The sequence below is a fragment of the Apis cerana genome, linkage group LG11 (genome assembly GCF_029169275.1).
Source record: "Apis cerana isolate GH-2021 linkage group LG11, AcerK_1.0, whole genome shotgun sequence".
NCBI lineage: Eukaryota > Metazoa > Arthropoda > Insecta > Hymenoptera > Apidae > Apis > Apis cerana.
Genome location: NC_083862.1, coordinates 2,221,104 through 2,237,393, shown reverse-complemented (window position 1 = coordinate 2,237,393; position 16,290 = coordinate 2,221,104). Strand labels below are relative to the sequence as shown.

At 29.0% G+C, this 16,290-nt stretch overlaps 1 protein-coding gene across 12 annotated transcripts in view; it reads left to right on the top strand.

The window, feature by feature from the left end:
* Positions 1 to 235: 235 nt before the first annotated feature.
* Positions 236 to 16,290, top strand: part of LOC107997209 (casein kinase I) — a 33,066-nt gene continuing 17,011 nt past the window's right edge. For 7 of the 12 annotated variants that reach the window (XR_009831794.1, XR_009831793.1, XM_062081331.1 and 4 more), the window contains exons 1-8: positions 236 to 4,256; positions 4,449 to 4,559; positions 6,063 to 6,211; positions 7,176 to 7,372; positions 7,465 to 7,667; positions 7,817 to 8,078; positions 8,553 to 8,704; positions 15,311 to 15,398. Coding sequence is in view for 10 of the 12 variants with exons in the window: in XM_062081331.1 (XP_061937315.1) it covers positions 4,181 to 4,256; positions 4,449 to 4,559; positions 6,063 to 6,211; positions 7,176 to 7,372; positions 7,465 to 7,667; positions 7,817 to 8,078; positions 8,553 to 8,704; positions 15,311 to 15,398 (1,238 nt within the window). In the remaining 2 variants the exon portion in view is untranslated. Of the gene's footprint in view, positions 4,257 to 4,448; positions 4,560 to 6,062; positions 6,212 to 7,175; positions 7,373 to 7,464; positions 7,668 to 7,816; positions 8,079 to 8,552; positions 13,457 to 15,310; positions 15,448 to 16,290 lie in introns of those variants that run through there. The other 5 variants (XM_062081335.1, XM_062081334.1, XM_017055642.3 and 2 more) reach the window with 4 other exon arrangements.

The window sequence follows — 16,290 nt, the reverse complement described above, 5'->3', positions numbered from 1 at the left end:
AAATATAAAATAAAAATGGAGCGAATGCGATTAATAACAATAATGATTAATGAGAGGAAGAAAATGATTTTAAATCTCTTCTAAAAAAATAGATCCGGAAATATGTTCTTAAGAGTTAAAACAAAATAATGTTGGCAAAATTTGTACGCAGAAGATCCAGATTTTAGTTCTCAATGGTTTTCGTATTTTAAGAAAAGACAAAAAGTCACTAATATTCTTTTGCAAAAAAAAAAAAAAAAAGAAAAAAAATGCGTCCTTTTATATATTATAATTCTATAATATAATACTTTTATATGGATAGAAATAATATTATTCACAATCAGCATTGACTTAAGAGCAGTGTGATCGATGCTGCTAGTTTTTATAACGTCTGTACCTGGGTCTCGTACCCTCGTGATTATCTATGTTATATTATATGCATTTACATAGATTGTATACTATGTTATATGAAATCTAATTTTTTACAATTCTCCTCCTGTAGATCTTAGATGAGGTAAAGATCTAATTAAATTTTTGATTGATACCAGAAAATGGTATTATTCTTGGATTATCAAGAGGAGTCAGCATTGTTGTATGATAGATTTTAACAGGTATATTTGAGTTATTCTGGCTAGCTATATCGTAAATGATTGATTTATTTTATCTAAAAGTGTAGGATTATCCAGGGATATATTCCAAATTCTTAATTTTTAAACAACAGAAAGAATAGTTTTTATAGTTATAGTTTTTAAAAGATAGTATTGAGGTCATTCAGGTGCTCTTTGGAAAATATTGAAATATTAATATATTTTGATTTTCCTTTGAAAAAAAGTAATGGAATCCTATTTTTAGAAACTGTATCGAGAATTCTTCTAGCTTTGCTTCCACTGTTGTATTGTACTGTGCAATGTGCGAAATTTCTTTATGGTGTTGGTGATGCCCCTGCAGGCAGTTTGCTAGCCAGAACTTTACTTAGCAGATCTTCAATCATTTGAATTGTTATTGCGTTTTGTGGACTCCTTATTTTCTTGTTGATCCTTCTTATTTCTTGAAATTGGATTTGGATATGAATATATTTAGATAATTATATTCAACCATATCGGATAAACAATAATTTTATTTTAATTAAACATTTTAATTAAAATTTTTTATATTTTTAATTATTTTTGTAAACATCGTGATAAATTTAAAAAATGAATTTGTGGAGTTATGTTTGATTTGAATTTTTATAAAGAGATCTTCAATCACATTGTAGAACATCACTACGTACGTACATAAAAAATAATTTTAACATGTTTTTTATCTAATGAGATTTTATTACATAAATGCAGTGCTAAAAAAAAAATATATATATTTTTTTTTATATAAGATAAAATCAGTTCAAGAAATTTTCGTCGCTTGAAAGAATGAATTAATGTTCATTTTTAGCAAAAAAACTTAATAATTAATGAATATAAACAATAATTTCCACGATTCTCGTTTCACTACGTCATAGTCATTGATAGTTGCATTTTTTCCGTTGCTTAATTTCTCTAAGTGTTTTTAACATAATTTTACTTAAATAACTACTTTTCTATTTTTTGTTAGGCATTTTCGCAACATGTTTTTTTTTCTTGATCTTTTATCACTATTCACCCATATAATATAGATGATTTAAGTTGCGTTTTTTTTTTAAATATTTTTTTAAATATTATTATTTAGAAATATGTCGTAGCACAACATATTCGTTGCGTTACAATATGGCTGCCATGTTCACAATTTGTGATGTATCTTATTTCTTTGTACAGGCTATAGTTTTTAAATTATATTTAGTTTCGTGCGTCATGAAATCGTAAAAATTTCTCATGATTCTTTTTTAAAAAATGTATCAATAAAAAATATTTTGAAATTGTATTTAATAAAATAATGTTTTAATAAATTGATCTACAGATGACACAATACAAAACATTTTTCTTGCATTTTTTTTTAAGATTTATTTATAAATAAATATTAGGCCTAATTCTATTAACAATAAAGCCTAAATTTAGGCCTAATTTTATAGACCTAGTATTGACAAAATTTTGTTTTGCTTAATATAAAATTAATTGTGAAATCCGATGGAATTAAAGATGGAATTACAGAATTAAAATGTAAAATACTATGATCATGGCAGTATATATATTTGATTGACTTATCATTATAATACTTGAAATTTATTTTCTTATGATTTATAGTATAATTGTGATTTGCAAATTTGTCAAATCAATTGTAATATCAAAAATAATACCTCAAGTTCAATTTTGCACTTTAAATTTTACTAAAATATTTCTATAAAGTCGTAATTATAAAAAAAATTGTTAGTATATTGAAAATAAACTAAATAGCATTGTACATTATCATATATACTTGTATATATGGTCTGAAAATTATTCGACTCTTAAATTAAGTTATATGAATATTGTAAATTAATAATATATATATATATAATTCATATAAATATAATGTATATAATCAATATGAAGATAGAAAATCTTAATGTTATAATAACGATAAAATGAATAGCATCGACTGCACTTATTATGTAATATTTAAAAAATATTAAAAAAAAATATTAATAAACTTTCAATGAAAGTGAAATACTAAGATTATTAAATGCGAATAACAAAATTTTTTTGCGTACAATTTTATCAATATATATATATATGTATCTGTATATATCGAAAATTTTCTTTCATACTTTTATTAATACTTTTTTCCCTATTGTTTCAACATTATTCGTATTTGCTTAATTTATATTAAATTTAAATAATAAACGGAATTAAATAAATTTTTCGATAAGGTTCAATCAATGTATTGTGCTACCAGAGCACCTGTATTATTAATTTTATTACAATTGTAAACTATAACAAAGTGAAGTCAATGCGCTGAATGAAAAATGTATGAAAAAACAAACGTAAGTATTTCTGCTATTGTAAAATTATTTGTTTTTTACCTTGATAAAATATTACACATATTGTACACGGTGAATTGTTAAAACTGCCCTTAAAACATTTCCTGTTTGTTCCTTTATATTTATAAATTATATACATATAATAAAACTAATATATAATATGTCTATCTTTAAAATATATGTAAATTTATTTTTTAAGTATCATGAAATTTTTAAATTTATAGTTTATAATATTTTAAAAATAAAAAATGAATAAAATTTTTTGTTTTATTTTTTGAAAAATTATATTTTATAATTATATATACATGTAATTTATTGATAAATATTTTTCAAATGAATTTGAAAATAGTATAAATAATATAATATCGAGTAATCGAAAAACGAACCGGAAATATTATCGATCATGATTCGACTAATGTTCACCAGATGACGCACAAGGTTTTCAGGCGTGTCGAAAAGCAGTCGCGCTTGCGTACTTACATATGTTCATCGTGTTCGTCGTTGTGGTGGTTACGGTTCAGAGACTGTAGTGTGCAACAGTAGAGTAGGATTTATTGAGTAAAGCATTTATGGAAAGTGAGCGAAAGTGATAGAGTGCCATGATAAAGTTGTACGAGTGGACAATTGAATCTTATAATTGAAAATTCAAAAAAAAGGTGCGTTCACGATAAAGGTGTCGAAGAAGTGAATCGTGATTGGTGAATCTTAGACGGCCATTATTGTGCGCCATTCGGTCTCCGGTGCAGATCCGCGCAGCGAAAGGGCAGATGCCCTTACGCGGTTCGTGTTCCCATTGGTGGGTACGCGTTAATCTACCCGGATCGACACACTTCGTGAGATCCGGTAGTATTTCTCGAAACGTATTCTTGAACATATTAAATTTAAAAAATATAAAGACAAGTAAATCAACCACCTCCTGTGGAAAGCGAGTCTTTTGATAGTCGACTCGATAGTTGTGTGATCTTTGTCTAACAGCAACAGTAGCAACCGCAGCGCCGTCAACAACACGACAACGATAACGACGACAGTAGCGCCATCAGCGCGACCGCCATCGCAGCGAAAAGAAACAGTATTCCTTTGAGGAAAGAAGAAATGCCTGTAGGTTCGCGATCAGTGGCGCGACCAAAGATGGAGGCCACGTCCAGTTTGTAACACGCAGCCAAGTCTCGTTCAAAGCGCACCAACGGAGCCACGAAGCGCTCCTCGAGTCGGCTGTCCAAAGTCGCTTTTGCCCCGTGCTACTTTTCTTCGTGAGCCCCGCGAGGCTGGAGAATGGAGCTACGCGTTGGAAATAAGTACCGGCTCGGACGGAAAATCGGGAGTGGCTCCTTTGGCGACATTTATCTAGGTAATTTTTTTATTTTCGACATTTACCTTTTACTTAGATTTCCCCCACTTCCCTATAATCCACCCGTCTACCCACACGACGGTTACATATTTGCCCTACGACATGCATGAACGCGCCAACTCCCCCGTGCATATATATATTTTCTTTTTCTAACTGCGTGACTGGGCCTTTGGCCTTTTTGTCGTTTCTTAGGTACCAATATCTCTACCGGCGAGGAAGTCGCCATCAAGCTAGAATGTATAAAAACGCGGCATCCGCAGTTACACATAGAATCGAAGTTCTACAGGATGATGCAAGGTGGTGGTAAGTAAATTTTCATCTACTATTTATTACTCCACCTTAATTTTACATATTCTCATGTATTTTGAAACTTATACCGTCACCTGAGAACTGTCAGAATTTTGTGTTTGTTGGACAGCTGGTTGGTCTGGCCACTGAACCTTTTCTCTTTCTTTCTCTCTTTCTCCCTCTCTTTTTCCTCCCCACCTCTCTTTCATCTCCTTACTATTCCTTTCTTCCTTTTTCATTGTCTGTTCTTTGTGACAATAAGGAACTTTACCGTTTTAACGTTTACATATTTAAAATTTATAATATAAATTAAATAATTCCAATTAATTCTAATATCTAATATATGAATTTTTTATATTTTTCAATCTTATATTGAAATATACATAAATGAAATATATATTATACACATTAATTTATTTTTTGTAGACTAGCATCGATAAATAATATTCCATAGATTTTAATCATTTTAGAGATGTCATCGACATAAAATTATTTGAATATTTTGAAATAAATATAAATATATCTCTACTCGTTCTAAAAATTTTTATATAAAGATTTCTTTAGAGAGATAGATATATTCGTTACAAATCTTACCTATTATTAACATTAATTCTTACAAATATTAAATACTGATCCTTTCATAGTAGTTTTGCCTAATTGTTATATTTCCAATAAATAAAAATGATTAAAAAGATTATTATTTTGTATATATTATGCGAAATATTTCAAAATAGACGAAATAAAAATTTAATATTTGTATTATTGCATAAATTAATTTGTTGTGTAGTGAATTTTATGAAATTACTAATTAATTATCAATTTTTAAGAAATTAAATGATTTGATATAATTTATAATTCTTTGCAACAATGATGGCAAATGATTGTGTTGTATGTTGGCATAGAAAAAATATTTCATATCTAAATTAGGCTTTTATATAGGTCTTTAAAAATAAAACGCGATATAACAAACATACAAGTCTTAAAATTCATATTGATATGATCAAAAAAAACTTTTTATTATAAATGAATAAGAATAATTAAAATAAAATAATATATTATAAATAATATCATAGAATATAATATAATATTTAAATTAAATTTTTTATTGTACGCAAAAAAGTTAAGTTTATTTTCATATTGATATTCTCAATAATTAAATTATATTTTGTTTTTTTTTCTCAATAATTAAATATAAAATCAATATCTATTATATTATATAATTTATCTTATAAGATAGCATGCAATATCTGAATTCTAATATTTTAAATATATTCATATTTTTAAATATAAAATATGAATATTAAATGAAAATATGAATTAAATGTCTGAATGTCTATTACCATACAATTTTATCATTCACAATTATCATTTTTTATGCAATAATATTACTTGTGAATTAAAAATTCAACATTATATGAATATTTGGATATGTATAAATTTTTTATTTGTAAATTTTAATACAATTCAAATATAATATATATGTAATATTATCAAAACATATTTATCGTAATATTTCAGTTGGAATACCAACTATAAAATGGTGTGGTTCAGAAGGTGACTACAATGTAATGGTAATGGAGCTACTAGGTCCATCATTGGAGGATCTATTTAATTACTGTTCAAGAACTTTTTCTTTGAAAACAGTCTTGCTTCTCGCCGATCAATTGGTAAATAATAATTTTTTGTTGAAATCAAAATATTTGCAATTTTTTTTTCTATTTTTTTATATTATTATATTTTAATATCTATTTTTTATTCTAATTTCTTTGTTTTTTTAATGAATTATACACATAAAATGTTTAAATGAAATTTATTTGTAATAATAATTTTTTATGAATAATATCCTTGCACTATTTATCAATAATAAAAAATATATTTTTTTATCTTAATTTTTATTATTTTTATTTCTTTTACATAAGTATAAAAAAATGAAATTAGTTTATACTTTAAAACAATTGGAAAACAAATGATTACACATGTAATTTTATCTTACTTTATTGAAACAAGAACATTGATTCTGTTTCTGTAAGAACATTATAATTACAACCATATGTACAATAATGTTCAAAGTTCAAATTGTGATTATATGCAAGTATTTATTATTCTGTTTTTTGTTACTGAAATAAATTACAATATAAATTACATTCTTATCAACTAACAATTGTGTCGGCTGATAAGAAAGCTTTCTTATTCTAACAAAAACAGTAAAGTAGAACTAAAACTGATATATAAAGCTTTATAATAACTAAAATCTTTTTAACAAAAAATAATTTTAAAAAATCAATTATTTAAATGTAGAATTCAATTTTAAAAAAAAGAAGTATATTCTTGAAAATTTTCTATTATCGTTATATTGAATATTTATTATTAATTGTGAATTATTATTAAGAACTTTATGTTTCCTGAAATTATTTTATATTAATTATATTTGTATGCAATAATAATGCTAATCATAATTATAAAAATATGTTGAATGTGACAAATTTTTTTCTTTTCTTTTTTTTATTATATCATATAATACCGATACTTTTTACAGAATATTATCGCATCTTTTCTTGCATATTTTTTCTTACATATAATTTGAAAAATGATAAAAATAATTTACAAAATATCTTTATATTTTGACTACAGATAAGTAGAACGGATTATATTCACAGTCGCAATTTTATCCATCGAGACATCAAACCAGATAATTTTTTGATGGGCTTGGGAAAAAAGGGAAATCTCGTATATATCATAGATTTTGGATTGGCCAAAAAATATCGCGATGGCCGTACTCACAAACACATACCTTATCGAGAAAACAAGAACTTAACAGGAACAGCCAGGTTTGTTTATCAATATACAATTTCATTTGCATTAACATCTTATATAATTTTTGCCTAGTATTTTAAAAAAAAATCAACTTACGCATTGATAGATATGCGAGTATTAATACACATTTGGGAATTGAGCAATCACGAAGAGATGACCTTGAATCCTTGGGATATGTTCTTATGTATTTCAATAGAGGTAGCTTACCCTGGCAAGGTCTGAAAGCGGCAACTAAACGACAGAAATACGAACGTATTTCTGAAAAGAAAATGTCTACACCCATCGAAGAATTATGCAAGGGTTATCCTGGTAAATTTCTCTTTACCAAGTATATTGTTACATTGCATATCGTTACAAAAAATGATCAGATATCATAACTCTGTATTATAAATATTTCCTATTATTACATATGTGTATATATATATATATATTTATAAATAAATATTTTGTTATTATAGTTGAGTTCGTGCAATATCTAAGGTATTGTCGAGGACTACGATTCGAGGAAAGGCCGGACTATTCGTATCTTCGGCAACTTTTCCGGACGTTGTTCCACGAAGAGGGTTTCACATACGATTATGTCTTCGATTGGAATAGGCTGAAATTCGGTAATGTGAGGCAACAAACATTGTCTTCGACGCAACAAACACCGATGCAGTCGCAACATACGAATGCAGCGCTGCCTTCTGGGACTAATAATGATCAAGAACATCGATCTAGGTTGGTGTTTCGTGACAGAATGAATAATATATCCGCAAATCGCGAACCGTTTGCGTATGAAATTAGACGTGAAAATGTTAGCAATCGCATCTCTCTATGCTGTCTTTCCATGCATATAAATAGCATGGTCATTTCATTACCCAGTGCGTTCTATTCTTAGCGGGTAGGTCAATGAATCGGGAAATAGTCCTGTTTAACAACATAAATAACCAAATAGATCTATATTTTTTTTCTCTAATCTAATCTAAATCTAATAAGATTTACATTTTAATTATTTTTTTCTCTATTTATACAATAATTTAATATTACGTTAGAATTGGAAAAAAATTAATTTCATTGAAAAGTAAATAATGTATATATATATGAATAAGTAAATTTAACAAGACACGTGTAGATATTTTGATATTTTGATATTGAAATTTAAAATGTTGCGTGATATTATTTATCACCATAATCGTATATTTTCTTTTACAGACCTTACACCCGGCAGTGTTTGGCAAACATATCAGTGGGAACAGTGGGTCCGACTGTAGGTGGAACAACTACAAATTTGAGAAGCATGCGGCAAAAACGCGAGGCGATAGACGCTCTTCGCGATCAGGACAATCAGGAGAGCGATCTTCAAGGTAAACCACAGTTCTACCCAAAATTATCTTCTAAGCCGGTTATAACCCAGCAAAAAATGCGGCTCGAACATCCGCAGCTAACTAGCAACGAAACGCCACGCGCGAATCCGTGTCAGTTCAGTACATTCAAATCATCACCGGTTAGAATAGCGCCAGATGCGTCCCTGGACATTGCGGGTCTTAATTTAGGACCCCGCGAAACGACTTCGAATCGTGCCGAATTGAACTGCACTACCACGTCTCGTGACTATTCAGTGAACAGATTGCCTGACGGTAGTCCGAATGCATCATTTCGTCAGCCGGATAAACAGAGTTATTTTTTTCAGTCGTATAAAACCGAGAAAAACTTCGAGATGATGATGTTTGATCGTCCCGTTCACGACGAGAAAAAAGTTGATCACGGGGATGATGTCGTGGCATCCGGTGGCTCGTTGAATTGTTTCAGCAGCGTAGAGAAGGAGAAAGGCGCTGATTACGATGACAAGAAGCAAAAAGGTTGCACGCTCGGTGGCCGCCATCACGTTTCGGCTCACGATGCTCGCCGGGATTCTGGAAACGTAGAATTCCTTGAAAAAGAAGGCGAGATTTTCAAGATAAGCAGTAGCGAGTTGCTGCAAGATGCGTCAGCCAAAAAGAAACGGAACTTTTCTTTCAGTAACAAAGAGAAGACGCACAGAAGTTTGGAATCGTTAGAGAGAAGTATAGATTTGTCGGCTAAAGATTCGAAAAGTTTAGATCTGTTGTTCGAGGAACGATCGAAGGCATTTTTTCATGGGAAACAAAGAAGTCTGGATTCTTCCCAGAAGTCAAAAAAGTCCATGGATTCGTCCGCCAACAAAGCGCGAAAGCGGCCGAATTTCTTTCAACGTGTTCGAAGAAGCTGGCATTTTTTACTCATGCAGCGCAGAATCAAGCAACGAAATAAATATGAACGGCCACTGAGCGGTCGAGAAAAATGCGAATATTTTTTGCGCCGACTCCATAAAAATGATGAGCATGATTTAAGCTCGTCGGTCGATCATTCACAGACAGAGTTGAATCTAAGTTTTTTGTCTAAACCTGATGATACGAAGAAAGATGAATTAATCTCGAACGACAAAAAAGATGAGAAAGAAACTAAAGTTGCGATAGAGGATGCTATAATTGTAATGGAAGATGCTAAATTTCGTGTAATGGACGAGGAAAATAAATTACCTGACGGAGATATCGATAATAAGCCACCGGAAGAAAATGATGAAAAGCCCCCGTTGGTCACTGAAAATGATATCGCACGAAAATTACAAGAAGTGATAGGAACTGAAAAGAAGGAACATATCGTTGATTGGGTGGTCACTATAGCAAATTTAGATGCTTTGAGTCATGCTACCCGTTCGAACGAATCCGTCAGTTATGGTATATTGCATGGTACCCTTGGTATATTGAAGGGTATTCTTTTTGATATTTTTCTCTGTGTATGCATCTAATATTATTTTGTATGCAATTTATATTTATCGAAATCTTACATCACATAAGCACGCAGTGAGCAACTTTTGTTATTCATATTGATATTGATATTTTTCGTATGTTGTTATGCCAATTTTTTTACACTTTCATCACTGTGTCAGGGTCGATAAGGTACAATCTCCACGTTTCTAGTTTCACTCGGGACAGGTGAGAATTATGACGTTGAATATCACAATGAACAAATATTACTGAAGCTACTATTGCACCAATAGCACTTCCATTGTTTAGAATTAAGATTAATTCTACCTTTTCTCATGACCTGAAAAACATCGACATTGCAAACCACGTACTATTATACTCGTCGGGTTGTGTCGTAGAACCTGTTTCAAGGTATTCTGTTTCTAAACTTCGCGAGCTTTCACAACTATACAATACTACAAATACTATTTTTTTAAAATTGTAGAATATCTTTTAAGAGCGCACAAAAAATTTGTAATTGTTAGATTTGTTATTTTGTATTGCTGAATTTTTCGATCTCTACAACTATTTTTAAGATGAAATGTTTTTATTGTATATCACTGCCATTTTCGAATCTCTTTAAAGAGCTAAATATTTTTTGATATCTCTATTTTTTCATCCGCCAGCCACAAAACCCACCGTTAACGAATCTTTCTTCTGATTCGATGTATAAATCTCATTTTCAAAATTGTTAAGTGACAAAAAATAATATGTGGACCCGTCCAACATGTTTTGACTAATAAAATGCCTTTAAAAAGAAACGCCTTTATATTAATGACTGATTAAACGTAAGCGACGAACGATCTTCGTCGGATGTACAGAGAGCCAAAACAAATAAACCATCGAATGGCATAACAACGTACAGATATAGTCGATCGATGTTATTAATCATAATTCGCGGAAAAAGGTGTAAAACTCTCTTAATTAATGAGATATGCATTCACCAAGTTTATATATTTTCATATAATCGTATTACATAATATTACCAAATACTCGCGCATCGTGGCGTATATATCTTTATTATAGCGAGAAAACATGCGACTGAAACATTTCAACGATATCTATTCGGATCACATATTTACTTCGTCTCCTATCGATATGTTTACGAGTCAAGAACGTGATGCTTTATTCTATCATGCGAACATTTCTGAAACGTTTCTATGTATTTGAAACGTAAATTACCCGAACAATTGTCCTTCGAAATAGAATTTGTGAGAAACGAAAAATACGTTACATTTCATACTCAACGTAACGCGGTTCGAGGGCGCTGTATATCCGCACAGAATGAACAGGATATGCATCCATAAAAGGAATTCGAGCATACTTCTAGTAATTTTTATATCGTCGAAAGCTAGTTTTGTAAAGTGTCATTTTCCTTTTTTTTTTTTTTTTTTTTTCATTTTAATCATTGCATTATTTTAGCATTATTTGGTAGAAAAATTCGAAATCGCAATTATAATGGTATTTGATCGTATCAAGTGTCATGGAAATTTAAAAATTCGCCTTAATACTTCGATTAATATTTCAAATTGTTATTATTTCGTTTAAAAACGCGATAAATCATCGAAACTTTACACGAACGAATAAGAGGTAAATAAAAATGTATGAAATAATATATAAATAATATATATTTGGATCGAAAATGAACGTATGCGAATTGTGAGCCTGAAGATATTATTTGCATCGAACTCGCATCGTAATTAATAGATAGCTTTACCAGATATTGTCATGTTTGTTTGTATTGGCAGTTTTCCGATTGTTTCATCGCGATATCATTTACCAAACATTGTAATCGTCCACAGCGTTTCTTGTCCTTGACGCGTACATTTGCTGCTCTCTTTTTAGAAAGAAAAAGTGGAAAGAAAGATGGGAGTTTCTTACACACAACAAAGACAATGGTATAAGTTAATTTTTCTTACGAGTATAATAGAAAAATTATAAATAATAATTTTTTTCGTAACTGCGAACGTATTATGTGTTGTTTTCGAGATTCCGGCGCGATGGAAGAAGCAAGAATTTTTTTATATGAGAGGATTAGTTATCAGGGAATGGAATCTATAGAAATTTCATTTCATTCAATCATTTATTGTGGAGTTGTTGCAGAAAAAAAAAATTGTTCTCTTTGTTATCGGTGAATCATACAGTAAATATTTTATAACTATAAAATAACTATTTGAAATGAATCTTTAATGTAATCTAATGCAAAATCAAAGAATCTTTGAAATAATGTAATACAATAATAAAATTTTTAGTTTAAAATTTTTCTATTTAATAAATCTATTTAACATAATTGAGGTTTTTCTCATTAAAATAAAATTAAACATGATATAATTTGAATTATATCTACATGTGTGATAATAATTTTATTCATTAAGTAAATTCCAATTATATCATGTTTGGTCTTGTTTTAATTAGAAAAACTTTAAAAATAAATACGTTAGTAAAAATTTCATTAAAAAATACTTTTAAATTTTATTATTTGCATTAGTATTACTTTATTTTTTTATTTTTTCCAAATACTTCAACTTTCAACTTTTTTCTCTCTCTTTCATTTGCTGCTCTTTTATATATTTGACAAAAAATATAGACCGACTTCGAATCGAATCATATCGAATATTGGATAATTTCAATTCTTTTGCCGTTATATTTAATATTTACTGTATTTCATTCAAAATATGATTTCATTTCAAATCAATTGATTGTCACAGTTATATCTCTTTTGTACACGATCTAAATTTCCACACTAAATTGGATTATTTTTCAAAAACATAGCTATATTCATCGTCGCATTTAAACCTCTCATATATCCTTTGTTCACAGTGAATCGTTGCTTGTTCACTCGCAGTGACTGAACCAACGAAAAGAAGCCCCTCGAGACCGAGAAAGGTTACCAAAGCATAGATAGAGACGCTAAAGTATAGTTTTTTTTCTACTTCCTTTAGCCGCGCGAAATGTAGTCTCGAAGAGGCTTCTTTCGTTTCGACAGGTCTTCTAAAACTCTGATGTTCGATGACTTCTTCCTAGCACACTGGATCACGAGCATCGTCGTTATTTTTTTTCTTTTCCTTAATTATATATATATATTTTTTTCTTTTTCATTCACTTTATTCTCTCTGTCTCTCTGTCTCTCTCTCTCTCTCTCTCTCTCTCTCTCTCTCTCTCTCTCTCTCATCCAAGGAGCTTTCGCAATTGTGTATCTGTTTGTAACCATTCTATTTTTTAATTGATAGTGACGATGGTGATGTTGATGATGATGAAGAGAAAGTAGCAAATAAATGTTTTTCCATTCAAGGACTGGTCTCTTTATTTATTTCACCACATTGTTCGATAATCCTCATCAAAATTTTCTTCTCACTTGGCTTGAATGGAAAAACCTACTTGCAGCATTCCTCGATAAATAATCAATAAATATCTCGATTTGATATCACGATCGCGAATATCCATCCTTTTTTTTTTTCAAACATTTTTTTAACTATTTTTTTTTTATCGATCGTATCGCATCATCCGTCTTCACAAAGGCGCATTGCATTTTTCGCCTTTTTTTTGCATTTTTTTCGATTTAGAATTTTTTCCATTTCAATTGCCAAGCGTGAAATATTGTTCGTCATTCCTCTATCATCTGGTTTCTTGTGCATAATAAAACAAGAAGATTAAAATATTTCATCGCGTCGATCGAAAATTTTCTCTTCGCAGTTTTTTTTTTTTTTTTTTTTTTTTACGTACAATTCGAGAGTCAAGAAAGAAAACTTTCACGAATAAATAAAATAGACGATTTTCAATATGAATTTTGATCCTCAAATTGATCGATTATTCTTATAATCACATTTCGAAGTAACGTAACAAAGGTTATACAATACCATAATATCTGAATACTTTGAGGATCGATTTTTCCTTTAGTCTCTGCGCCAACCAGCCAAGAAAGGAACACGTTATTATTGTTTTCAATCTGAATTCGATACCCGGTAAAGTAATCGATAGAGTTCAAGGAAGCGTCGGGATATAAATACATCCAGCGCATTTTATTCTGTACTTGTAAAGATAGTTAACGTACTATAAGTATTTCAACAACAAGCGTTTTTTTTTTCTTTTTTTTTTTACAATATAAAATAATAATTTGATTAATAATTCTTTAAAATAAAAGTTGGTTGGATCATAAGTTCTTAAACGAGCTACATATTATCTCGAAACTTGTTTCAAATGTGACGCAAGATCCGCGTATGGTATAAGTTGCGTATACGACGCCCATTTAAGAGGCATCTAGTTTTGAAATGCGAGCATTGTTTCTAGTTTTTTAGTTCCTTCTTCCGTCTCACATTATCGTACATATATTTCAACAAAGATCCGTTAAAATGATTACAATCAAAATAATATTCGAAAGTTTATTAATTTAAAATTAATAAATAATATTTTTTTCATATTTGTGAAAGCTTCTTCATCGTGTAAAAAATAGAATAATTCGAATCTATCTATCTAGAGAATATCAAAATATATTAATATTCGGTTTTTGAACGGTTGGATAATTAAAATCGAAGTTGTATTCAAAATGAAAAGGAAAAAAAATCATAAAGTCAAATGTTCAGGGATTTTTGTATTTGCCAAAACAAATTATTCAACTTAATATTCCATTTCTATTAAAAATATTAAAATTAATCTAAATGAAATTTGTTCATATTAATTTTTGACTTTACAATTAGAATTGAAGATTCTAAAATAATTTGGATCAGTTTAATTCATTTTTTTAAGACATCTCATTTATTTTGTTATATTATAAATAATCGTTAATTAAAATTTAAAACAAAATCACCAAAACTATTCAACTAAACTATTGATTTTAAATATAGAAATATAGATGTTTGAAGATAGATTTTAGACATTTATTTATATGAAAAAATATAGAGATTTATTCGTTATAAGCTCATGATGGGGTTCAAAATCAACTACATACACATCCTGCAAGAAATTTTATTTTTGTCGACATAAAGACGTTTATAAAGAAAGAGAAAGATGAACTGAATTTACCTTTCCTTTTTTTCTCGCTTCACTAAATACAAGAAGAATTGTTGAGCATATAACAAATAAATATTACGAATATTGGAAAAATATTCAATATTGATGCATTGCTTGCTTTTTGCTGATTTCTTACAGCATCGGGCACAGGTGGCCAAGAACGAAGAGTCAGCATGAGGTTGCACCGTAGGGATGCAGCTGCTGGAGAGATGCAACCGAAGACCAAGTGAGTTGCTATATCACGCCAAAACATCATCGCGGATAAAAGCACCTAAGTATAACTCGCTCTGTCTAGTATATATAGGGAGTGGCCCCTTAACTGTGTAGTCTCGTATAACCAGTCCTTTCGTAATTGTACTTGATTATGAGTTAACACAACCTTAATGTTATATAGTGTTTCATTCACTATAAGCTTTTTTTTAACTTCCGGTTTTCGTGTTTTTCGATATCATGGCGAATATTTAATTTCTTTACACTTGATCTTATTACGTCTTTCGTTTATCAAGTTTCTAAATGATAAGTTTGTAATGTGATTTTTTTTTTCCAGTATAATTTCAACTAATTGATTGAAAAATTTTAATAAGTAATTATTCAAAATATGGATTACTTTATCGTGGATTTTGATAAGCTTGAAATATATTGATAAGATTGATATTTCGAACAACTTTTTCTTATAAAAAGAGAAATCAGAATAATTGAAATTATTAAAGTATTTCATAAATAATTTCGTTTTAGAAATTATCAATTTTAATTATAAAGAATTATTAATTAATAATAAATTTGTAAAATTACATTATTTTGATTACAATTAATAATGAAAAATTACAAAATAAAAAATATTATGCCATTTTGGTGACACAACGAACCGTTATTAGTTAATTTTAAAAAAACTTTCGCAATTGTGAATTCGACGTATATTATGTTTTTTATATATTTTTTTAAATGAGAAAATCTTTAAAAATCAAACATAATATTAGGGTAATATTTTAATATCTGAACGAGATAAGATATTTTATTGAAAAGTATATTAAAAATATACTATAAATTTTTAAAATGATACTACTTCTAGATTAACATATATATATTATTAAATATTTTTATTTCAAATATTCTTTTTC